The sequence below is a fragment of the Thalassophryne amazonica genome, chromosome 1 (genome assembly GCF_902500255.1).
Source record: "Thalassophryne amazonica chromosome 1, fThaAma1.1, whole genome shotgun sequence".
NCBI classification, from domain to species: domain Eukaryota; kingdom Metazoa; phylum Chordata; class Actinopteri; order Batrachoidiformes; family Batrachoididae; genus Thalassophryne; species Thalassophryne amazonica.
In genome coordinates this window covers 47,955,895-47,981,990 of record NC_047103.1, presented here as the reverse complement: position 1 = coordinate 47,981,990, position 26,096 = coordinate 47,955,895, and the positions used below count along the sequence as shown (strand labels likewise).

The following is a 26,096-nucleotide window of genomic DNA, read 5'->3' as shown; positions in this document are numbered from 1 at the left end:
ACCTCCATCTCTTCACTCCCAGTCGTTAGTGGCTACAGAAACAAAGGTTGTGCTGTCAGTGTAATAATAACAAGTACATTCTCAGGGTTACGTTAAGACAGGTGCAAAACAGCTCAATAACATTTCATCAGAACAAAGACAAAGGAACAAATGTTTAACAGTGATTAAATATATATATATAAAATCTTTAACATTTCCCTCCTGTTATCGCTTGTTAAACATAGAGTAGGCATCACCTAGCTTAGCACTTCTTTTGAGATTTTCACTAAGAGGTTCATCATGGTATGTTCTACAGGCTTACACCCCAGAGGTTATGTCATCATCATCGGTGTCTGGGTCATCATACTTCCATTGGTCTGGGTACAGGTCATGAGAGCCCTCTTCCTCCTCGTCGTTGTTTTGCCCCAGGAGTGGATATGAAGCTGGTCCCCCTCCTGGTCCTGGACCTATTGCTGTGGTTATCATTCTATTTGCAAGGCCTCGAAGACATGGAATACAACAACATCCACACAATGTTAGAATCGCAGCAAATACTGCTATAGACACTAATAGTGAAGAAATCAAAGACCTCCATTTTCCCATCCCTTCCAGCCACCAATCCCAGCCTTCGGTGTTTACTCCACTGTGCTCTTTCATCTTCCTGTTCGACGTCCTCAGCCCGTCGATGGCTTGAGTGAGGCTGCCATCTGCAGCTGTGTTGTTGGGAATGAATGTGCAGCATTGTTCTCCGAACATGGCACAAACACCTCCTTTCTCTGCCAACAACATATCCAGAGCAATACGGTTCTGGAAGGCCATAAGGGACGTGGCTTCTAACTGTGAATGGACAGCCTTAAATCCTTCCTCAGTCCAATTTCCTAATTTCTGCACATTGTAGTGGATGTAGTTTATTCTGTCTACGTTCTTATTAATTGAACACCACCAACAGATGGAGGATTCGAATCCAGCTGCTATTTGATCAACCAGTTTATACTTGTCAGGCACTCCTCTGGGGACTCCTATCGCATCAATATATGTTGGATCTCCCACTCCTTTCCAATCTCTTTTTACTCTATGTCTGGCTATGCCTTTCTGCCAGTCTTCAGGAATAAGAGCGGCTGCATATGTCATAACGTCTTCAGGGGTCATGGGTATAGCTTTAACTGGTAACAATAATGATATTAATGCACAATAACCTGACACATTTCTTGGCAGTCTGTCAAAGATTCTGTTATCACCACACCACCATACATCACTCCTACTGACAGGCTTGAATGTGGACTTACTATGGACCACATCCTTACACCAGGCAGTGTGGTTTAAGCTACCCAAAGTCTTACTTATCCCTGTCAAGTTTACACATGTATGGTTAGCATGCCCAACTTTGCTTGAAAATAAAGGTTTAATCTTAGTCAATTTGGTCAATGGATAGATCTTGTCCCACTTAGAACAATTGTTGTTTGCTGCAATGTATGTCTGTGTCATTACAGTCAACAGACAGTCTTTGGGTAATGCTGCCGGTATTACCTGTAATATAGGTCTGGGTCCCATACATACAACACAGTCCCTTTTTGTAGCTAGTCCTGCTTGTTCTGCCATTAAAAGCCAATTATTATTTTGTCCACTAATTCCTGTAGTTACTAGGAACCAGTCATCTGTTTTCATGTCTTTTGTATTTCTTATGGATGCACCCTTTGTCCTGCTGAGATCAGTCATAACTGGTTGCTTTAATGTCTTGTTAGCTGTAGCCATGATATTATCTTCACACAATATCAGGGAGAAGTAGGGGTCAGACCCTGTTTTGTGGACCCACAACAAAAACAACCAACATTCTGGATCCGGTGTTCCTGGTGGGATTATGGATTTGTTTTTTGTATCCACTGCAATCAGCAAGCTATCCTCTGTTTGATACATTTTGAGGAATTGGCTTTGGTACTTAGCCCACCCGGTTTGAGCCCAACTAGGCGTCCATCTGTCATACCTATCTGCCACCAAGGTCTCCCATCTCTTATCCTGTTGATCATTTGTCATATACCAATCATAGCCACTATACCATGATCCCTGTTGATCATCCTGTGTCCGTGTCAAGGATGTAAAAGGGACTTTGATTACTACTGAAGCATTTCGGGGAAAGCAGGCCTGTACACCAAATTGATATGCTCTTTGTTTACTACATCGATGCCCTACAGGTATAAGTGGATTGGGGCCTCTGTCCTCTCTTTTTGGCCTATTTAGTTTGTTGATGTGTCCTGTATTGTCGTGTCCGACACGTATGGCTAATCTGTAGCGCTTCTCCCACATGTTGCACTATTGTATTAACAAAATGCGCTCCATTATCTGAATAGACTGTTTCTGGTATTCCAAATCGTGGAATGATGTCTTTGCACAGTGCTTTAGCCACTGTAAGTGCATCTGCATGTTTTGTGGGGAACAATTCTACCCATTTTGAGAAGGCATCAATTATGACTAAACAAAATTCCTTCCCTTCATGTTTACTCAGCTGTATATAATCCATATGAATCACTTGAAAGGGATATTGTAGTGTTGGAAATTTGCCTCTTTGGGGTCTCAAATTGCCTTGTGAGTTGTGTTTTGCACATGTCATGCATGCTCTACAATGCTGTTTTGCATATGCATCGAACCCATAAAGACAAAAAATAGATTGCAATTGCGATATCATACCCCCTGATGAGACATGCGTCACGCCATGGCTCATAATAGCTGCCCATTTAAACATATTTTTTGGCAATATGGGTTTCTTTTGTGGTCATAAGTACAAATCATTTGCGAATGTAGCTCCTTTGTGTAACCACATCTGCCTTTCTTTCTCAGGTGCCTGCTGTTGCATCTCAGCAAGCAGTATGTGACCTAAGTGCAAATCTGGAGTGGTTTCCTGTACAACAAAAATAGAAGAAGCTGCTGCTGCCTCCTTTGCTGCTCTGTCAGCAAAATCATTTCCTTTTGAAACACTGTCAGAGCCTTTGGTGTGAGCCGCACATTTGCATATAGCAATTTGTTTAGGCAATTTCACAGCTTTCAGTAGTGCAGTTAGGAGTGTGGCATGAGTTACTGGCTTTCCAGATGATGTCACCATCCCACGCTCTTCCCACAGTTTTGCAAACACATGCACTGTGCTGAAAGCGTACTGGCTGTCCGTATAGATTGTCACAGCTTTTCCTTTAAACAAATGACAAGCTGCAGTTAAAGCAACTAATTCAGCTGCTTGCGCTGAGAATGACGATGGCAATGAAGTAGAATCCAATACTTCTGAATTTGTGACAACAGCATATCCAGATTGTGTTTGTCCATAAGCATTTTTAGTGGAGGATCCATCCACATACACAATTGTACTGTGTGGGATGGGCGTATCCAAAAGATCAACACGGGCCTTCATACAGACAGTTGCTACATCAAGACAATTGTGCGGCTCACCATCCTCGGGTAAAGGTATCAATGTGGATGGGTTCAATGTTGTACATCGCTCTACCGTAAGGTGTGGTTGTGATAATAGCAAGGACATGCACGAAAGATGTCTTGCTGGGGACAAAAAGCTCATGTTTGTCTGCAACAGAAGTGCAGAAACTACATGTGGAACTTTCAATGTCAGCTGATGGAATAGAACAACATTACTGCTACTTTGAACAGCCATAGAGGCTGCAACAACAGCTTGTACGCATGGTGGTAGAGCACTTGCCACTGCATCCAATTTAGATGAGTAGTAGGCAACTGGCCTTAATTTTGAGCCATACACTTGTACCAAAACACTAGTCATGAACTTATTCTTACAATCAACTGTTTGAAAGAATGGTTTACTATAATCTGGTAGTGCCAAAACTGTGGATGACACTAATGTTTGTTTGACTTTTACAAAAGCTTCCTCAGCATCTTTGTTCCATTCCAACACGGTTGACATTGAAATATCATCTTTGTACATCAAATCAGAAAGTGGACTAGTCAATTCTGCATAGCAGGGAATCCATGCCCTGCAGTAATTAGTCAGTCCAAGAAATGACATCATCTGTCTTTTAGTTTGTGGTTTCGGAGCATATAAAATCGCTTCCTTCCTGTCAGACAGGATAGTACGCCCTGTGGCTGATAATTCATGTCCTAAATATTTTACTTTATCCCTACACAACTGAACTTTGTTTTTACTCACTTTGTGGCCATTATCAAATAAGAAACATAATAATGCTACTGTGTCAGTTATGCAGTTTTCTCGTGTGTCAGAGGCAATCAAAATGTCATCAACATACACTAATAGTTGGCTATCTGCCGGTGGAACGAAATTGGCTAAACATGCTGACATGACTTGAGAATAAATAGTTGGACTCTCTGCGTAACCCTGCGGTAATCTGGTAAATGTATATCATTGTCCTTTAAAGGTAAAAGCAAACCAGAATTGACTATCTGGGTGTACTGGCACAGAGAAAAATGCATTACTTATGTCAATTACTGAGAAACTATTAGAATTTGGTCTCAGCGAATTTAACAAGGTGTGTGGATCTGGAACACATGGTGCTCTTTTAATCACAGCAGCATTTACTGCCTGCAGATTTTGAATCATTCTCCACCCCACTGAGGGCGGAGCCTTTTTTACAGGAAATATGGGTGTGTTACATGGTGAATCTGGGCATAGCACTATTACTCCTGCTGTTAACAAATCCTCTATTACTGGCCTGATTCCTTCAATTGCATCAGGTTTCAATGGATACTGTCTTACACATGGTCTGTATTCTGTTTTTGGTCTTATAACTACAGGTTGTGCATTTTTAATCAGTCCTACGTCTGAAGGACCTGTTGTCCACAATCCTGATGGTACTGAAGAAAAAAGATCATCTTCTCCAGGACTCAACTGAAACACTCAGGATTGTGAAGTGGACACATCAATATGTGTTCCGGCTGTCAGCACCAATGAGACATTAACTGGCACTTTATACAATTTAGTTGATGGACTGAACTCCGTTCGTGGTCCAACTCTGCTCCAATCAGTGGCTGACAAAGCTGTCATGACTGTCAGTCCCAAATCTTGCCATTCTGTCAAATATGGTTTACAAAGTGACACATGTAATGGCATACCTGTGAATCTCAATTTTAAAACATCTTCAGTGGCACCTGTCACTGTTATGACAGCTGTGGAGTTGCCATCATGAATCAAATCTGTCATTGTCAGCTTCACAGGTGAAATGTCTTTCAATTTGTTTTCATAGTCACCATCCGGACCTGGAGGATCTTTATGCCACATTGTGACATGCAGGTCAGGTGGTGACATCTTTTGTTCAGGATGTTTCAGTAGGGCTGTTGCTTGCAAAACGACATCTTTACCCCATCCTGCAGCATCTTCTTCAGAAATGTCAAATGTATAGTAATAGTGGAATGTGGGGTCATCGCTTTCTTCTCTCACCATGTTAACACCACCTGTGCGCTGAAATATGAGTGTGTTTCTTCCAATGTGCCTGTAGGCAGTCCAATCCAATGTTTCTGTATCCAAGCTTTTATATCCTTGTTGGAATGCTGGATCAGAGCGTTTTTCAATTGTTGTTCATACACTGGTGTTCCTGGCACTATGCCACTGTGGACCTTAAATACACTCTCAAATCTGCATCTAAACTCTGTCCATGGCTCTCCTTCTTTCTGAGCTGTCCTGGTAATTTCAGTATAATTTATTTTTGGTCCTACTGCTAAGTCATAATGCTGTGGTTCGTCCTCTACCTGAGGATATAATGATTTTCCAGACGGTCCTACCGCCTGTTTCTGAGGTTCTTGTGGTTCTTGTTGTACTATTACATCTTCCTCTGCTTTCCCTACTCCTTTCTTTTTCCTCATTTTTTCTAGTCTCCTTTTCTCTGCTTCCTCCTCCCAAAACGCCACTAAATCTGCCCCTATTGCTGTTTTTTTTTTTTCTCATCACCTTTATGTTCCTTTTCTAACCTTTCCTTCAACTTCTGAATACTAGTCAGGTTCAGTTGTCCGTCAAAGTCATGTTTATTTATCCAGGTCTCCAATTTCTTAGTTGCCTTTGGATTTTTTGCTTCCATAAATTTCCAGTCGTCAGTTGATAAATTTCCCTTATTTTTAGACGTCTTACCCCCCATTTTTATTATCCCTTGTTATAATTTGGACTTCAGACGGGGGCACACCTAGGGTGTTCTAAATCTGAAGTTTTCACTTTCTTTGGACGTGACAATTAATTTGCCGTCGTGTGGTTGATTCCTTTCACCTCCCTGTAGGAAGCGGAATCACTTGCCTTTGCTTCCACTCACACGGTTGTCACTTACGTTGTCCAAAGTATTACACTCTCACACTTTTATTCTCAAAACCGGTATTACTTCGTATTAAAACAGAGGAGTCCGTACCCTCCTTCCGGAATTTAACTACGTGCGTCCCTCGCAACCGTAGAGGAGTCCGCCCTCCTCGTGGAGTTTAACTGCTTTACATTAACAGACGATTCCACGCCATCGCTTACGGAGTTTAACTGTTTATGTGATCACACTTTTATTCCCTACCGGTACGCGTATATAAACAGAGGAGTCCGCACCCTCCTTCGGAATTTAACTACGTGCGTTCCTCGCCATCGTAGAGGAGTCCGACCTCCTTACAGAGTTTAACTGTGTTTCATTAACAGACGATTCTGTATCATCGCTTGCGGAATTTAACTGTTTATGTGATCTGATCACCATTCACTCAGTACTGTTACAAAGAAATTCTACTCACTGACTCGACTTCCTGTCTGTCTTCTTCGGGAAAATCTCGTCAACCAGACGATGCCACCGGCAGTCGACAATTGCAGACACGATCAATCGATCGGACCTTGGCCAAGGATTTACGTCTGGACTTGACGACCTCCGCCGGACACCTCCGGTATTGTTGAGATCCCGGACGTAGCCTCCAGTCAATGTTGGGTATTTTCTCCTCCAAACATTCTTAAAACCTTTAACAAGACAAACAGAGTCAAAAAACACCAGTGAGACAGAAAGTCAAATTTAGCTCGCGAGGAGTGCAAACAGTCCGTACACGTAGTACCACTGAAAGCACTAAGGACTGTTGCGCATGCTCACTCTTTTTATTAGGAGAAAGCCCTACCCACATTGTGAAACTTGTCCTAAGGGGGGGGGGGGAGCGCAAGACAAGTTTCTTCCCGTAAAACAAACACATACGTCAATAAGTGCAGCTGCGTGGAAAAACAGTTCCTTTGTTTAATCATATCTTTGAAGGTCAGCACATCTCGTTCTTGCAGGCTCCTCTGTTTGCACTTATCATCTGTTCTGCAAAAGCTTGGAGTGTCCTGTTTAAAACAGTAAGCATTTGTACAGCATAAGGTCAAAATAACCTCCATCTCTTCACTCCCAGTCGTTAGTGGCTACAGAAACAAAGGTTGTGCTGTCAGTGTAATAATAACAAGTACATTCTCAGGGTTACGTTAAGACAGGTGCAAAACAGCTCAATAACATTTCATCAGAACAAAGACAAAGGAACAAATGTTTAACAGTGATAAAATATATATATATAAAATCTTTAACACCTTTAACGGATGTTAGCCCTACACCTCAGGGGGTCAGACTGATCCCAGGAAGCCCTATATATTCAAGACCTACCTATTCAGCAACCTGGAGGCACAGGGACTAAAGACCCACGATAAACTGTTTTTTGTTTTTTTGTTTTTTCTTTCAGTTAAAGACTGTTTTTGTTGGTCTTCTGTTTTTTTTTTCTCTTTCTGTTTTCTGTTTCTTATGTTTCTAAAGAACGTCTTATACAATTTGTAAAAATCCTTGTACCTGTTAGAATGGCCTAAGCAGTGGGTCACCCCTCTGAATATGGTCTGCTTGAGGTTCCTTCCTCATTATCCCTAGAGGGAGTGTTTCCTTACCACTGTTGCCTATGTGCTTGCTCAGGGGGTTGATTAGGTTACATCTTACTCGTGTGAAGTGCCTTCAGGCAGCATTCTTGTGATTTGGCGCTATATAATTAAAATTTATTGAATTGAACTGAACCTTGACAAACAAAAGACTGAGCTCTGGCTGCTGTTGCCAGGGAAATTCTGGAATCGACCCAAGTGTCGGCACAGTTGTTCCAAATCTGGTTGAAAATCAAATTAACTGACCTTTATCTTTGCCAAAATCATATACATTTGATATGACCTGAACAATTCCACAGGCTATGTACATACAGTGAGGAAAATAAGTATTTGAACACCCTGCGATTTTGCAAGTTCTCCCACTTAGAAATCATGGAGGGGTCTGAAATTTTTATCTTAGGTGCATGTCCACTGTGAGAGACAATCTAAAAAAAAATCCGGAAATCACAATGTATGATTTTTAATAATTTATTTGTATGTTACTGCTGCAAATAAGTATTTCAACACCTGTGAAAATCAATGTTAATAGTTGGTACAGTAGCCTTTGTGTGCAATTACAGAGGTCAAATGTTTCCTGTAGTTTTTCACCAGGTTTGCACACACTGCAGCAGGGATTTTGGTCCACTCCTCCATACAGATCTTCTCCAAATCTTTCAGGTTTAGAGTTTCAGCTCCCTCCAAAGATTTTCTATTGAGTTCAGGTCAGGAGACTGGCCAGGCCACTCCAGGACCTTGAAATGCTTCTTACAGAGCCCCTCCTTAGTTGCCCTGGCTGTGTGTTTGGGGTCATTGTCATACTGGAAGACCCAGCCATGACCCATCTTCAATGCTCTTACTGAGGGAAGGAGGTTCTTTGCCAAAATCTCACAGTACATGACCCCATCCATTCTCCCTTCAATACGGTGCAGTCGTCCTGTCCCCTTTGCATAAGAGCACCCCCAGAGTATGATGTTTCTACCCCCATGCTTCACGGTTGGGATGGTTTTCTTGGGGTTGTTCTCATCCTCTAAACATGGTAAGTGGAGTTCATTCCAAAAAGCTCTATTCTGGTCTCTTCTGACCACATGACCTCGTCCCATGCCTCCTCTGGATCATCCAGATAGTCACTGGTGAACTTCAAACGTGTCTGGACATGTGCTGGCTTGAGCAGGGGGACCTTGCTGCCCTGCAGGACTTTAAACCATGACAGCATCATGTGTTACTAATGTAATCTTTGACTGTGGTCCCAGCTATCTTCAGGTCATTGACCAGGTCCTCCTGTGTAATTCTGAGCTTTCTCAGAATGATCTTTACCCCACAAAGAGATCTTGCATGGAATCCCAGACTGAAGGAGAATGACAGTCATCTTGTGTTTCTTCCACTTTCTAATAAATAATCATAACAGTTGTTGTCTTCTACCAAGCTGCTTGCCTGTTGTCCTGTAGTCCATCCCAGCCTTGTGCAGGTCTACAGTTTTGTCCCTGGTGTCCTTAGACAGCCCTTTGGTCTTGGCTATGGTGGACAGGTTGGAGTGTGATTGATTGAGTGTGTGAACAGGTGTCTTTTATACAGGTAACAAGTTCAAACAGGTGCAATTAATACAGGTAAAGAGTGCAGAATAAGAGTGCTTCTTAAAGAAAAATTAACAGGTCTGTGTGAGCCAGAATTCTTGCTGGTTGGTAGGGGTCAAACACTTTTTTTGCAGCAGTAATAAAATGCAAATTAATTATTTAAAAAAAATCATACATTGTGATTTCCAGATTTTTTTTTTTTTTTTTTTTTTTTTAGATTATGTCTCTCATAGTGGGCATGCACCTTAGATGAAAATTTCAGACCCCTCCATGATTTCTAAGTGGGAGAACTTGCAAAATCACGTGGTGTTCAAATACTTATTTTCCTCACTGTATTTGTACCACGTTTGGTAGACATCAGCATGAAAATCTAAATTCTTACCTATGACCCCAGTGGCCTTGACCTTTGCCAAAACAAACCTTTTAAGGGCAGTTCTGAGTTTGACTGTCATTACACACTGCTTGGTGTCAAAGGACCTGAGAGGAGTAGAGGAACAGACAGACAAATGCATTGCAAATTATAGTATGATACTTCAGAAGTGGATTTATGATACTTTTAAAAAATATATAGTGCACCTCAAAGGATGATCCAACAACTGAAGCATATGTTTCAGGATTTACTGTGTGTGTGTGTGTGTGTGTGTGTGTGTGTGTGTGTGTGTGTGTGTGTGTGTGTGTGTGTGTGTGTGTGTGTGTGTGTGTGTGTGTGTGTGTGTGTGTGTGTGTGTGTGTGTGTGTGTGTGTGAGTGTGTGTGTATGGGTGGGTGGGTGTTTTTTGTGCTTTGCATTCCAACAGCAATTGGTCCTCAGGTCAGTAGGTCAAAATGTGGCAAATGTGTTTGAGGGAGTGGATCTCATGTCTGTTTTGGAGGCTTCACATGACCTCACGGACTACAGGAGCAGTAGGCAGAAAAGGTGCTGCCTGTACACAAGTGGTACGGTGGTTTTGGATTAAGGACAGGGGTCATGGTTCAAATTCTGCCTCATTCTAATGTATACGATAGGCAAAATTTATGGAAATTGACTCAGATTGAGATTGTTAAAAAGCCCATGTAACATTTTTTTTCTACATGCCCAATAGTTTGAAATGTGGGTATACTGTCGCTGAATTCTCTTAGCACTTTTTTTCCACAATTATTTGTACAAACAGATCTGTATAAGCGCCTGGCTGAGGAAGACGAACATGGTGCTGTTACTAACCTCTTACAAGACCTCATGGAGCACAAAGTATTGGGAACCAGGATGAAGAAGGACCTATCATTGGACAATGGACAAACGAGGAAGAAAATGAGAGACCCAATAATGATCATGGACGCAAGACACCAACAGGTATGTCTTCAAAAGTGGAGTGAGAAGCTTTAAATACCTTCAGGTTGCATAAATCACTTCAGTTGGTTTTAAAAATTGCCATGAATGATGAAGCAAAAGCAGTGATGGGCCACAAGTTGTCTTCTCATTTACACTGGCTGCGACTGAAGGTTCGAGAGAACAGGGTGCTACGGGATGCAGAGAGACGGAGGCAGCAGACAGAGAAGGATGCTCAACGGGAGGCAAAAAGAAGAGAACGAGAGGAGGAGAGGAGAAGGCAGGAGGTGCATAAGTACATGGAGGTGATGAAACATGAGATGGGGAGACTGCGACGGCAGATGGAGATAAAGAAAGGCCTGGAAAAGTTGACTAGCCAGAGGTACATAGTCCACAGGAACACTCATATCTGCTGATGTGAATGTGCTATGGTCTGGCCAGGTTGGACACAATTTTAGCTGTTTATTACAACACTTTATTGTTAATCACAAATGATGAATTTGAGCTTGTTGCACAGACTGTCACTTTCAATTTAAATTACATTTAAATAAAATTTCAGTTCATAATTGAATTACAAATTTTGTTTGTGGTCCCCCATTTTTAAATGCTGCAAGTAATTCTGATATTGGTTTCTGAACTTTTTCATAACCAGGTGGGTTATTCCGTTATTGGCTCTTTGTCAGTTAACAGATAAAATGTCCGAGTTTATATCAATGTCATATATCCCCTGATGTAGTAGTAACTCCCATACAGGCCCTGAGGTCTAATAGGCTGGCTCTTAATACGTATATATCCCTTGGATTTCAAGTAAATGAGTCCTTAAGAAATGGAAGGCTAGTAACCTGCAGGAACACACACACACACACACACACTGTACTTTAATTCTACATTGTCCAGTTAAAGCTGACAGTCTGTACAGTGAGCTCATTTGATATACAAAAACGTTACTGTTCTAATTTATACATGGTTTTGTAGTAGACTCTGGAACAGCTTACAGCTATATATTAGCACTACCTTAAGGGCTGGACATCCAGTTTTTCACTGATGCAAGGCAATCTTCTAAGGATTTTATGTGGATGAGATTACCAGCAGTTATGACAGTTATGAAAGCCGAGGACTCAGAGACATGAACATCACTGCCAAAATAAGTGAATTTCTTTACAATATAAATGCAGCATACTGATGCAATTCTACAACCCCAATTCCAATGAAGTTGGGACATTGTGTAAAATACAAATAAAAACAGAATACAATGATTTGCAAATGCTCTCCAACCTATATTCAATTGACTACACCACAACGACAAGATATTGAATGTTCAAACTGATAGACGTTTTTGTTTTGTGCAAATATTTGATCATTTTGAAATGGATGCCTGCAACACGTTTCAAAAAAGCTGGGACAGTGGCAACAAAAGACTGGGAAAGTTGATGAATGCTCAAAGAACACCTGTTTGGAACATTGCACAGGTGAACAGGTTAATTGGAAATAGGTGAGTGTCATGATTGGGTAAAAGGAGCATCCCCAAAAGTCATAGCCGTTCACAAGCAAAGATGGGGCGAGGATCACCACCTTGTGAACAACTGTGTGAAACAATAGTCTAACAGTTTAAGAACAGTGTTTCTCAATGTTCAATTGCAAGGAATTTAGGAAATCCATCATCTACAGTCCATAATATAATCAGAAGATTCAGAGAATCTGGAGAACTTTCTACACGTAAGTGGCAAGGCCAAAAACCAACACTGAATGTTCGTGACGTTCGATCCCTCAAGCGGCACTGCATTAAAAACCAACATCATTGTGTAAAGGATCTTACCGCGTGGGCTCAGGAACACTTCAGAAAACCAATGTCAGTTAACACAGTTTGTCGCTACATCTACAAGTGCAAGTTAAAACTCTACCATGCAAAGCGAAAGCCATACATCAACAACATCCAGAAACACTGCCGCCTTCTCTGGGCCCGAGCTCATTTGAAATGGACAGACGCAAAGTGGAAAAGTGTGCTGTGGTCTGATGAGTCCACATTTCACATTGTTTTTGGAAAACCTGGAGTAGAGGAAAAAGACCATCCAGATTGTTACCAGCGCAAAGTTCAAAGTCCAGCATCTGTGATGGTTTTGGGGTGTGTTAGTGCCCATGGCATGGGCAACTTACACATCTGTCATGACACTATCAATGCTGAAAGGTACATCCAGGTTTTGGAGCAACACGTGTTGCCATCCAAGCAATGTTTTTTTTCAGGGATGTCCCTGCTGATTTCAGCAACACAATGCCAAGCCACATTCTGCACGTTACAACAGCGTGGCTTCGTAGTAAAAGAGTGCAGGTACTAGACTGGCCTGCCTGCAGTCCAGACCTGTCACCCATTGAAAATGTGTGGTACATTATGAAGCGCAAAATATGACAACAGAGACCCTGGACTGTTGAACAACTGAAGACGTACATCAAGCAAGAATGGAAAAGGATTCCACCTACAAAGCTTCAACAGTTAGTGTCCTCAGTTCCCAAATGCTTATTGAGTGTTGTTAGAAGGAAAGGTGATGTAACACAGTGGTAAACATACCACTGTCCCAGCTTTTTTGAAATGTGTTGCAGGCATGCATTTCAGAATGAGCAAACATTTGCACAAAAACAATAAAGTTTATCAGTTTGAACATTAAATAGCTTCTCTTTGTGGTGTATTTGTGGTGCAGATAACCCGTAAGTTGGAGAGGAAATGGCATCTCACTAATTTAGAAGATCTTCACTTAGCCTGGAAAAAGAGTCTGTTGCTCTATAAAAAAGCCCTCCGTAAAGCTAGGACATCTTTCTACTCATCACTAATTGAAGAAAATAAGAACAACCCCAGGTTTCTTTTCAGCACTGTAGCCAGGCTGACAAAGAGTCAGAGCTCTATTGAGCTGAGTATTCCATTAACTTTAACTAGTAATGACTTCATGACTTTCTTTGCTAACAAAATTTTAACTATTAGAGAAATCCCAAAGACGTATCGTTATCTTTGGCTGCTTTCAGTGATGCCGGTATTTGGTTAGATTCTTTCTCTCCGATTGTTCTGTCTGAGTTATTTTCATTAGTTACTTCATCCAACCCATCAACATGTTTATTAGACCCCATTCCTACCAGGCTGCTCAAGGAAGCCCTACCATTATTTAATGCTTCGATCTTAAATATGATCAATCTATCTTTATTAGTTGGCTATGTACCACAGGCTTTTAAGGTGGCAGTAATTAAACCATTACTTAAAAAGCCATCACTTGACCCAGCTATCTTAGCGAATTATAGGCCAATCTCCAACCTTCCTTTTCTCTCAAAAATTCTTGAAAGGGTAGTTGTAAAACAGCTAACTGATCATCTGCAGAGGAATGGTCTATTTGAAGAGTTTCAGTCAGGTTTTAGAATTCATCATAGTACAGAAACAGCATTAGTGAAGGTTACAAATGATCTTCTTATGGCCTCGGACAGTGGACTCATCTCTGTGCTTGTTCTGTTAGACCTCAGTGCTGCTTTTGATACTGTTGACCATAAAATTTTATTACAGAGATTAGAGCATGCCATAGGTATTAAAGGCACTGCGCTGCGGTGGTTTGAATCATATTTGTCTAATAGATTACAATTTGTTCATGTAAATGGGGAATCTTCTTCACAGACTAAAGTTAATTATGGAGTTCCACAAGGTTCTGTGCTAGGACCAATTTTATTCACTTTATACATGCTTCCCTTAGGCAGTATTATTAGACAGAATTGCTTAAATTTTCATTGTTACGCAGATGATACCCAGCTTTATCTATCCATGAAGCCAGAGGACACACACCAATTAGCTAAACTGCAGGATTGTCTTACAGACATAAAGACATGGATGACCTCTAATTTCCTGCTTTTAAACTCAGATAAAACTGAAGTTATTGTACTTGGCCCCACAAATCTTAGAAACATGGTGTCTAACCAGATCCTTACTCTGGATGGCATTACCCTGACCTCTAGTAATACTGTGAGAAATCTTGGAGTCATTTTTGATCAGGATATGTCATTCAAAGCGCATATTAAACAAATATGTAGGACTGCTTTTTTGCATTCACGCAATATCTCTAAAATTAGAAAGGTCTTGTCTCAGAGTGATGCTGAAAAACTAATTCATGCATTTATTTCCTCTAGGCTGGACTATTGTAATTCATTATTATCAGGTTGTCCTAAAAGTTCCTCAGTTAATTCAAAATGCTGCAGCTAGAGTACTAACGGGGACTAGAAGGAGAGAGCATATCTCACCCATATTGGCCTCTCTTCATTGGCTTCCTGTTAATTCTAGAATAGAATTTAAAATTCTTCTTCTTACTTATAAGGTTTTGAATAATCAGGTCCCATCTTATCTTAGGGACCTCGTAGTACCATATCACCCCAATAGAGCGCTTTGCTCTCAGACTGCAGGCTTACTTGTAGTTCCTAGGGTTTGTGAGAGTAGAATGGGAGGCAGAGCCTTCAGCTTTCAGGCTCCTCTCCTGTGGAACCAGCTCCCAATTCAGATCAGGGAGACAGACACCCTCTCTACTTTTAAGATTACGCTTAAAACTTTCCTTTTTGCTAAAGCTTATAGTTAGGGCTGGATCAGGTGACCCTGAACCATCCCTTAGTTATGCTGCTATAGACGTAGACTGCTGGGGGGTTCCCATGATGCACTGTTTCTTTCTCTTTTTGCTCTGTATGCACCACTCTGCATTTAATCATTAGTGATTGATCTCTGCTCCCCTCCACAGCATGTCTTTTTCCTGGTTCTCTCCCTCAGCCCCAACCAGTCCCAGCAGAAGACTGCCCCTCCCTGAGCCTGGTTCTGCTGGAGGTTTCTTCCTGTTAAAAGGGAGTTTTTCCTTCCCACTGTAGCCAAGTGCTTGCTCACAGGGGGTTGTTTTGACCGTTGGGGTTTTACATAATTATTGTATGGCCTTGCCTTACAATATAAAGTGCCTTGGGGCAACTGTTTGTTGTGATTTGGCGCTATATAAAAAAAAAACTGATTGATTGATTGATTGTATTCAATTGAATATAGGTTGCAGAGGATTTGCAAATCATTTTATTCTGTTTATATTTACATTTTATCTAACGTCCCAACTTCATTGGAATTGTGGGTGTAGGTTTCTGTGGCTGTGATTGCAGAAACTGTGCAGAGTGCAACTTTTTGTTGCATGACCAGTTTCACATCTTTATGGTGAAATAGCACAGTGAAAGATTTCCATACAAGAAAAACAGATCAAATCTAGATGTGCATTTCCTGTGTGCCTTTTGGTAAACAGTAGCTGAAATTTCATGTAGTAGTTAAAATAAATAAATAAATGCTTCTCGCTTCCTCTCCACAATGGAGGTGTGCAACTTGTGATGCAACGGACAAAAGCTGCACAATGCAATTTTTCCAATCGCAGCCACAAAAGCCTATCTTGGTGGTTTTTCTCATTAGTCTCCTTCTTGCATAATCACTCAGTTTTTTTGATAACTGCCTACTCCAGACAGATTTACCATTCAGTACAGTACTGTTTGTAATTCTTATTGATTGATGTAAATAAAGTCCATTACCGTGACTCAGAAATGTTCATGTAGCCATCCCTGTTGGGAAGGTGTCGTAGCACGGACCCACAACAGGGGGCGCAAATGAACGGACAATGAGTAAGCCAAAAGGTAACAATTTACTGTTGTGACAATACACAACTAAACGTACAGAAATTACAAAGTCAATGAACACCAGGTGACGTGTGGGCAGGCTCGAAGATAGAAGACCCCGACGAGAGAGAGACCGCATCCCACACGGCCTCCACCACCAACGGTCTGAAGAACACCGGAGCCGCCAAGTCCCGAATCCCCAGGTGACCTCTGTCTTCGGCTGTCGACCCTGGTACTGCTGGCAGAAAGCAGAGAAAAGATGAATGAGTGTAAATCCTTACACTCAGCGGTCTATAGTCTGTACACAGTTAGGAGGAGAACCTCCACCTCCGAATCACACACTCGTGCAGCTCCTAGTGTGACCACTTATCTGTAGCGCGGTTGTCGTCGTCACGCTCCACGCCACTTCCCAGATAAGGGTGAACACCACAGGATACCGGCTGCAACAGAAGTTCAGAATCCTACACAACGTGTTAATCAGCAGAGAGATTACCTCACGGTAGTCGATTTCTCGGCGAGGAGGTGGAGTCACGATCCGGCGTTTAAGATGGTGATGATGATGATGAACGAGTGACAGCTGGTGCAGGGGATGAATGACAGCTGTCACTTCTTCAGGGTCCGGCGCCCTCTCGTGCTTGGAGCCCGCACTCCAAGCAGGGCGCCCTCTGGTGGTGGTGGGCCAGCAGTACCTCCTCTTCAGCGGCCCACATAACAGGACCCCCCCCTCAACGGGCGCCTCCTGGCGCCCGACCGGGCTTGTCCGGGTGTCGGCTGTAGAACTCGGCCAGGAGGGCCAGGTCCAGGATGAAGCTCCTCTTCACCCAGGAGCGTTCCTCAGGTCCATACCCCTCCCAGTCCACCAGATATTGGAACCCCCGGCCCTTACGACGGACGTCCAGGAGCCTGCGGACCGTCCAAGCAGGTTCCCCGTCGATGAGCCGGGCAGGAGGCGGCGTAGGTCCAGGTGCACAGAGGGGCGAGGTGTGGTGAGGCTTTATACGGGACACGTGGAATACCGGGTGGATCCGCAGTGAAGCTGGGAGTTGGAGCTTCACTGCGGCCGGGTTGACAATCTTGAGGATTGGGAAGGGTCCGATGTACCTGTCTTTCAGTTTGGGGGAGTCCACACAGAGGGGAATGTCCTTGGTCGAGAGCCACACCTCCTGCCCGGGCTGGAACGTGGGGGCCGGGGACCGTCGGCGGTCTGCATGGGACTTGGCCCTCGTCCGGGCCGTTAACAGGGCAGAGCGGGCGGTCCGCCACACCCGGTGACATCTCCGAAGGTGGGCCTGGACCGAGGGCACACCGACCTCTCCCTCCACCAGTGGGAATAATGGGGGCTGGTACCCCAAACACACCTCAAAAGGGGAGAGGCCGGTAGCAGACGAAACTTGGCTGTTGTGGGCATACTCGATCCAGGCCAGATGGTGACTCCAGGCCGCCGGATGTGCGGAGGTGACACACCGAAGGGCCTGCTCCAACTCCTGGTTGGCCCGCTCTGCCTGGCCGTTGGTCTGGGGGTGGTACCCGGACGAGAGACTCACGGTGGCCCCCAGCTCCTTGCAGAAACTCTTCCACACCTGTGAAGAGAACTGGGGACCACGATCCGAGACGATGTCCGACGGTATCCCATGCAGCCGCATGACGTGGTGGACCAGGAGGTCTGCCGTCTCCTGGGCCGTCGGGAGCTTCGGGAGGGCCACGAAGTGAGCCGCCTTGGAGAACCGGTCCACTATCTTGAGGATTACGTTGTTGCCCTGGGACGGCGGGAGGCCCGTGATGAAATCCAGGCCGATGTGAGACCAGGGGCGATGAGGCACCGGCAGGGGTTGGAGGAGGCCCGTCGTCCTCCGATGGTCTGCCTTGCCCCTGGCGCAGATGGTACAGGCCTGGATGTAGTCCCGGACGTCGGTTTCCAGGGACGCCCACCAGAAGCGCTGCTGGACTACTGCCACGGTCCTACGCACCCCGGGATGACAGGAGAGCTTGGACCCGTGACAGAAGTCCAATACGGCAGCTCTTGCCTCTGGTGGGACGTACAGTCTGTCCTTGGGGCCAGTCCCCGGGTCCGGGCTCCTGGTCAGGGCCTCCCGGACGGTCTTCTCCACGTCCCAGGTAAGGGCGGCCACGACAGTGGACTCGGGGATGATGGTCTCGGTGGGGTTCGACAGCCCCGCTTTGGCTTCTTCTTCGTGCACCCGGGACAAGGCGTCTGATTTTTGGTTCTTGGTCCCGGGGCGGTATGTAATCCGGAAGTCAAAGCGCCCGAAGAACAGAGACCAGCGGGCTTGCCTGGGGTTCAGCCGCTTGGCGGTCCGGATGTACTCCAGGTTCCGATGGTCAGTGAAAACCGTGAAGGGCAACGAAGCCCCCTCCAGCAGGTGTCTCCACTCTTCAAGAGCCTCCTTCACCGCAAGAAGTTCCCGATTGCCAACGTCATAGTTCCGTTCAGCTGGGGTCAACCTGCGGGAATAAAAGGCACAAGGATGGAGAACTTTATCAGCCTCCACGCTCTGGGACAGCACGGCTCCTATCCCTGAGTCAGAGGCGTCCACTTCTACTACGTACTGGCGATCAGGATCAGGCTGCACCAGAACTGGCGCAGTCGAGAACCGGCGTTTCAACTCCTGGAACGCGGCTTCGCACCGATCCGACCAGGCAAAGGGGACCTTGGTGGAGGTCAGGGCAGTCAGGGGGCTAACGACCTGACTGTAACCTTTGATGAACCTCCTGTAAAAATTTGCAAAACCGAGGAACTGCTGTAGTTTCCTGCGGCTTGTTGGTCGGGGCCAATCTCTCACCGCCGCAACCTTAGCCGGATCAGGGGCGACGGAGTTGGAGGAGATGATGAACCCCAGGAAGGACAAAGAAGTGCGGTGGAACTCGCACTTCTCGCCCTTCACAAACAGCCGGTTCTCCAACAACCGCTGTAGGACCTGACGTACATGCTGGACATGGGTCTCAGGGTCCGGAGAAAAGATGAGTATGTCGTCCAGATATACGAAGACAAACCGATGCAGGAAGTCCCGCAAGACGTCGTTTACCAAAGCTTGGAACGTCGCGGGGGCGTTAGTGAGGCCGAACGGCATGACCAGGTACTCGAAGTGACCTAACGGGGTGTTGAATGCCGTCTTCCATTCGTCTCCCTTCCGGATCCGAACCAGGTGGTACGCATTTCTAAGATCCAATTTCGTAAAGATTTGGGCTCCATGCAGGGGCGTGAACACTGAATCCAACAGAGGTAACTGGTATCGGTTGCGAACCGTGATCTCGTTCAGCCCTCTGTAATCAATGCATGGACGGAGTCCGCCGTCTTTCTTGCCCACAAAAAAGAAACCAGCACCCATCGGGGAGGTGGAGTTCCGGATCAGCCCGGCAGCTAAGGAGTCCCGGATGTAGGTCTCCATTGATTCGCGTTCCGGACGTGAGAGGTTGTACAACCTACTGGACGGGTACTCAACGCCCGGGACTAAATCGATGGCACAATCGTACGGCCGGTGCGGAGGAAGAGTGAGCGCCAGATCTTTGCTGAAAACGTCAGCAAGATCATGGTACTCCTCTGGCACCGCCGATAGATTGGGGGGGACTTTGACCTCCTCATTAGCTGTAGTGCCGGGGGGAACCGAGGATCCTAAACACTCCCGGTGGCAGGCTTCGCTCCACTGCGTCACAACCCCGGACGGCCAATCAACCCGGGGATTGTGCTTCACCATCCATGGAAAGCCCAAAATCACTCGGGAGGTAGATGGTGTTACATGGAACACTATCTCCTCCCTGTGATTCCCAGACACAACCAATGTCACTGGTTGTGTCTGATGTGTGATTAATGGAAGCAGGGTGCCATCTAGTGCTCGCACCTGCAATGGTGCCGGCAGAGCCACCAGAGGGAGCCCTACTTCCCTTGCCCATCTGCTGTCCAGCAGATTCCCCTCTGACCCCGTGTCTATCAGTGCTGGGGCGTGAAGGGTTAACTCCTCACAAAGGATTGTTACTGGGATTCGTGCCGATCTGCGGGGTCTTTCCGCGTGTGTGTTATGGCCCACCCTTAGCCCAGATTCTAAGGACGGGCGTTGTAGTTTGACCGTTCAGGGCAGTCCCTCTGCATGTGCTCACAAGAGCCGCAGACAAAACACTCCCCGCGGGCCAGTCTCCTTTGTCTGTCACTTAATTTAACTTTGGCCCTGCTTGTGTCCATAGCCTCCTCAGCAGGGGGAGCTGTAGCCCCACGGGGCCCTCTGGCAGTGAAGCGTGGGGACAACGTCTTATCGGAACCGGAAGGGGGAGGGACGGCTCGTACCCGGTCACGCCCCCCGGCCTGCTCCCGACGATGCTCAGTCAAACGGTTGTCTAGGCGTATAACCAAATCGACAAGCCCGTCAAAATCCCGCGGTTCCTCCTTCGCCAGTAGGTGCTCCTTGAGGACCGGTGACAGTCCATTTACGAAGGCGGCGCGGAGCGCAACGTTATTCCAGCCGGACCTCGCTGCCGCGATGCGGAAGTCGACTGCATACTCGGCTGCGCTACGGCGCCCCTGTCTTATCGACAGCAGCACGTTCGAAGCAGTCTCGCCTCTGTTAGGATGATCAAACACTTGTTTGAACTCCCGTACAAACCCAGCATAAGACGTTAGGAGCCGTGAGTTCTGCTCCCAAAGCGCCGTAGCCCATGCGCGTGCCTCTCCTCGAAGCAGATTGATAACATAAGCTACCCGGCTAGCATCTGATGCGTACATGACAGGGCGCTGTGAAAAGACGAGCGAACACTGCATGAGGAAGTCCGCGCACGTCTCGACACAGCCCCCGTACGGCTCCGGAGGGCTTATGTAAGCTTCAGGGGATGGTGGGGGGGTTTGTTGAACGACCAGTGGTACGTCTGATTCAGGCCCAGGACCAGCCAGAGGAGGAGCTGCAGCAGCGCCCTGATCGTGCGCTTCCACCCTGGCGGCGAGAGCCTCCACTCTCCGATTAAGGAGGACATTCTGCTCGGTCACTAAATCCAACCGAGCCGTGAAGGCGGTTAAGATCTGCTGCAGCTCACCCAACACGCCTCCTGCTGACGCCTGCGCTCCTGGCTCTGCCATTGGCCGTTCACGCTCGAGCTGACGCCCCTCGGAATCCATGACGATTGGCCGAGAAATCCTGTTGGGAAGGTGTCGTAGCACGGACCCACAACAGGGGGCGCAAATGAACGGACAATGAGTAAGCCAAAAGGTAACAATTTACTGTTGTGACAATACACAACTAAACGTACAGAAATTACAAAGTCAATGAACACCAGGTGACGTGTGGGCAGGCTCGAAGATAGAAGACCCCGACGAGAGAGAGACCGCGTCCCACACGGCCTCCACCACCAACGGTCTGAAGAACACCGGAGCCGCCAAGTCCCGAATCCCCAGGTGACCTCTGTCTTCGGCTGTCGACCCTGGTACTGCTGGCAGAAAGCAGAGAAAAGATGAATGAGTGTAAATCCTTACACTCAGCGGTCTATAGTCTGTACACAGTTAGGAGGAGAACCTCCACCTCCGAATCACACACTCGTGCAGCTCCTAGTGTGACCACTTATCTGTAGCGCGGTTGTCGTCGTCACGCTCCACGCCACTTCCCAGATAAGGGTGAACACCACAGGATACCGGCTGCAACAGAAGTTCAGAATCCTACACAACGTGTTAATCAGCAGAGAGATTACCTCACGGTAGTCGATTTCTCGGCGAGGAGGTGGAGTCAATATCCGGCGTTTAAGATGGTGATGATGATGATGAACGAGTGACAGCTGGTGCAGGGGATGAATGACAGCTGTCACTTCTTCAGGGTCCGGCGCCCTCTCGTGCTTGGAGCCCGCACTCCAAGCAGGGCGCCCTCTGGTGGTGGTGGGCCAGCAGTACCTCCTCTTCAGTGGCCCACATAACAATCCCCTGATTTTTCTAAAGAAAACTGATTGTAAAAGTGATTATTTATAAAATAATAATCCTAATGTTGAGTTTGTCCAAAGACTTATGTGCTCTAAAAATAAAGGGACTTTACACACAAATGGTTGTAATTTCTAAATGGTTAATGCTGTATTTTTGTTACACCCCTTGAATTAAAGCTGAAAGTCCACGCTACAAGCAGTTCTTACTTTTCTCATTTCAAGTCCATTTTGGTCGTGTAATTACCAAAACTGTGCCACTATCCGAAATATCTATGGACCTGGCTACAGATGGGAATTGAGAACTGGTTCCAAATTTTTCAAACTATCATAATCTGTTGCCTTAGCCATTATCAGTTCCTCTCATCACTGCTGGAATGTTATTTTGATACTTCTGCATTTAAGAAATGAATGTCATCATGTCACATCTGGAATCTGACATCAGTCTGATAAGCACAGTACAGCATTGATATTGATTAAAAAAGTTATCAATTCCCATCCCTATACCTGACTGTACGTCTTAAACTAATCTTGTTGTTTCGTCTGACTGCATTAACTGTACTCTTGCTCGTTTTTGAGAGATTGAGTCAAATGATGGCAGCGTACTGATGAGTAAGATCTTTATGAGTCAGCTTTCTTATCCAAGCCACCTTAATTTCAAATTCAAGTCAGTTTTCTAACCTTTCTTTGGGTTACTTGGAGCTGTACATGTCCACAGAGAGCAAGGGCAGCTGGAAGGTCAGAGAGCAGCAAGGAGCCTCCAGTCAGGTCCACCACCTCCTACAAAACTGCAACCTTGCATGGCGGAGCAGATATATGAAGAGGAGGAAGTTAAATCCATGGCTCATATGCAAAATCTCTAGGTATGTTAACGTGTGTAGGTGGGATGTTTGGTGTGTAACAGTGGGCGTGCATGTAAGGATTGTGCATATGGCAGTGCCTGCAGAGCCATTTCTTCAGATGGTTTTCAGTGGTGCTGAATCGAAGGTTACAAATGGATAAGGCCATGGCCCTCTGTGACTGGAAGAGGAAGCTGAGAGCATGGCGAGCGTGGAGAAAAGTGGTGTGGGCAGAACAAAATCGCAGAGAAGTGGAGAAGACACGGGAGGAGCTACGAGCTGAAAACAGGCAAGAGAGAATTAATGTTGGCACATTCTGCTGACCTTTGAGGCTGCAAATACCTTCTGCAACAAGACAGTAGGATGCAGGCTTTTTTTTTTTAACTAAACAATATGTGAAAGTAAAAAATGTGATCACATCTATCACTTCCTCCAGGCGGTGGCAGCTGGCCACAGAAAACGACCAGAGGCGATTGCTACAACGATTTTTTAATGAATGGCAACTGTGGTGTCGGATGGAGAGAGAAAAACGAGAGCTCTTGGCACAGAAGAGAGACATCAAAGAGAAGATGGTGACTTTAATCGCTGCTGTGTCAACGGGCAAAGTTGCAGCCGGTGGAGCCAAAGCCCATAAAACAACAGCGGCCGTACATGAGACACTGAAGCAACCTGAAGCCACAGAGAAGGTAAGAGCTAAGTCACAAACCCAACTTTTGTCAACATTGAAGCACAAATGCAAAACCACGTTTATAATGCATTCAATGGAAAATGTCACATTGTGAAGGTTGTAATACAAATGTTACACTAAGTGAAATCATGACTTAAACGTCACCCCTCCCCTCGGCAGGTAATGCTGAAGACGTAGTTTGCACTAATTTGAGTAAATGGCTTTTTAACCATTCTTTACATGAGGGGTGGGCAACGTGTTCCAGAAAGGGCCAAGAGGGTGCAGGTTTTCTTTGCAGCCACTGACTCCACCAGGTGATTTCACTGATTAACTGATTCCATCTGCTCAAAATGATATTAATCAGTGAAATCATCTGGTGGAGTCAGTTGCTGCAAAGAAAACCTGCACCCTCTTGGCCTTTTCTGGAACAAGTTGCCCACCCCTGCTTTACATGGTGCAAATATAAATGAGGCAAAGTTGCAGAGCAGACAGGAAGGAGGCTAAAAGACTATTAAACATAAGGCAGTGGGGATGGACTTCAGGAGATACAATAGCAGATTATCTTGGCGATGCAGGAGAGGCCACCAAAAAGGCCATTTTTACCCTTAACAAATGTAGTGCACAACCTGGAATCGGTAAAGGACAAGCTCAAGAGATTCTTTGCACGTGAGGCAAAAAGTCAAAGGTCAAGGTTATTAGGTTATGATATTTTGCTTATATGCACACTAATTGTGAAGTGGCATCACAACTTTTACTCTGGCAGATAGCTGGAGGCTTAGTGAAGCAGTGACGTCCTGCAGGTGTGGTGAGCATCAGTGTGGAGATAAACATCTTTCACTAATATCAAACATCACAGCTGCAAGGTTAATGTACATCAGAAGTGCTCAGAGAGGACAGCATGTCAGGCATGTAGGCAATTTTACATTGACCTCTGATCTTGATCACTGGCTGATTCTACTCAAATTCAATGAACATCTTCCCTTCGTTTGGCTCCACATACAGTAGTGTTCAGAATAATAGTAGTGCTATGTGACTAAAAAGATTAATCCAGGTTTTGAGTATATTTCTTATTGTTACATGGGAAACAAGGTACCAGTAGATTCTCACAAATCCAACAAGACCAAGCATTCATGATATGTACACTCTTAAGGCTATGAAATTGGGCTATTAGTAAAAAAAAAAAAAGTAGAAAAGGGGGTGTTCACAATAATAGTAGCATCTGCTGTTGATGCTACAAACTCAAAACTATTATGTTCAAACTGCTTTTTTAGCAATCCTGTGAATCACTAAACTAGCATTTAGTTGTATAACCACAGGTTTTCATGATTTTTTCACATCTGCAAGGCATTAATTTTGTTGGATTGGAACCAAGATTTTGCTCCTTTACTAGTGTGCTTGGGGTCATTATCTTGTTGAGACACCCATTTCAAGGGCATGTCCTCTTCAGCATAAGGCAACATGACCTCTTCAAGTATTTTGACATATCCAAACTGATCCATGATACCTGGTATGCGATATATAGGCCCAACACCATAGTAGGAGAAACATGCCCATATCATGATGCTTGCACCACCATGCTTCACTGTCTTCACTGTGAACTGTGGCTTGAATTCAGAGTTTGGGGGTCGTCTCACAAACTGTCTGCGGCCCTTGGACCCAAAAAGAACAATTTTACTCTCATCTGTCCACAAAATATTCCTCCATTTCTCTTTAGGCCAGTTGATGTGTTCTTTGGCAAATTGTAACCTCTTCTGCACATGTCTTTTATTTAACAGAGGGACTTTGCGGGGGATTCTTGCAAATAAATTAGCTTCACACAGGCGTCTTCTAACTGTCATAGCACTTACAGGTAACTCCAGACTGTCTTTGATCATCCTGGAGCTGATCAATGGGTGAGCCTTTGCCCTTCTGGTTATTCTTCTATCCATTTTGATGGTTGTTTTCCGTTTTCTTCCACGCGTCTCTGTTTTTTTTGTCCATTTTAAAGCACTGGAGATCATTGCAGATGAACAGCCTATAATTTTTTGCACCTGCGTATAGGTTTTCCCCTCTCCAATCAACTTTTTAATCAAATTACGCTGTTCTTCTGAACAATGTCTTGAACAGCCCATTTTCCTCAGGCTTTCAAAGAGAAAAGCATGTTTGACAGGTGCTGGCTTCATCCTTAAATAGGAGACACCTGATTCACACCTGTTTGTTCCACAAAATTGACAAACTCACTGACTGAATGTCACACTACTATTATTGTGAACACCCCTTTTCTACTTTTTTTACTAACAGCCCAAGTTCATAGCCTTAAGAGTGTGCATATCATGAATGCTTGGTCTTGTTGGATTTGTGAGAATCTACTGAATCTA

At 45.0% G+C, this 26,096-nt stretch overlaps 1 protein-coding gene across 1 annotated transcript in view; it reads left to right on the top strand.

Annotated features, from left to right (window-relative positions):
* ccdc191 (coiled-coil domain containing 191) overlaps positions 1-26,096 on the top strand; it is an 88,494-nt gene that overhangs the window by 18,048 nt on the left and 44,350 nt on the right. The window contains 5 exon segments of the mRNA XM_034169419.1: positions 10,532-10,710; positions 10,860-11,068; positions 22,952-23,096; positions 23,171-23,361; positions 23,509-23,758. Of these exon segments, the coding sequence (XP_034025310.1) occupies positions 10,532-10,710; positions 10,860-11,068; positions 22,952-23,096; positions 23,171-23,361; positions 23,509-23,758 (974 nt within the window).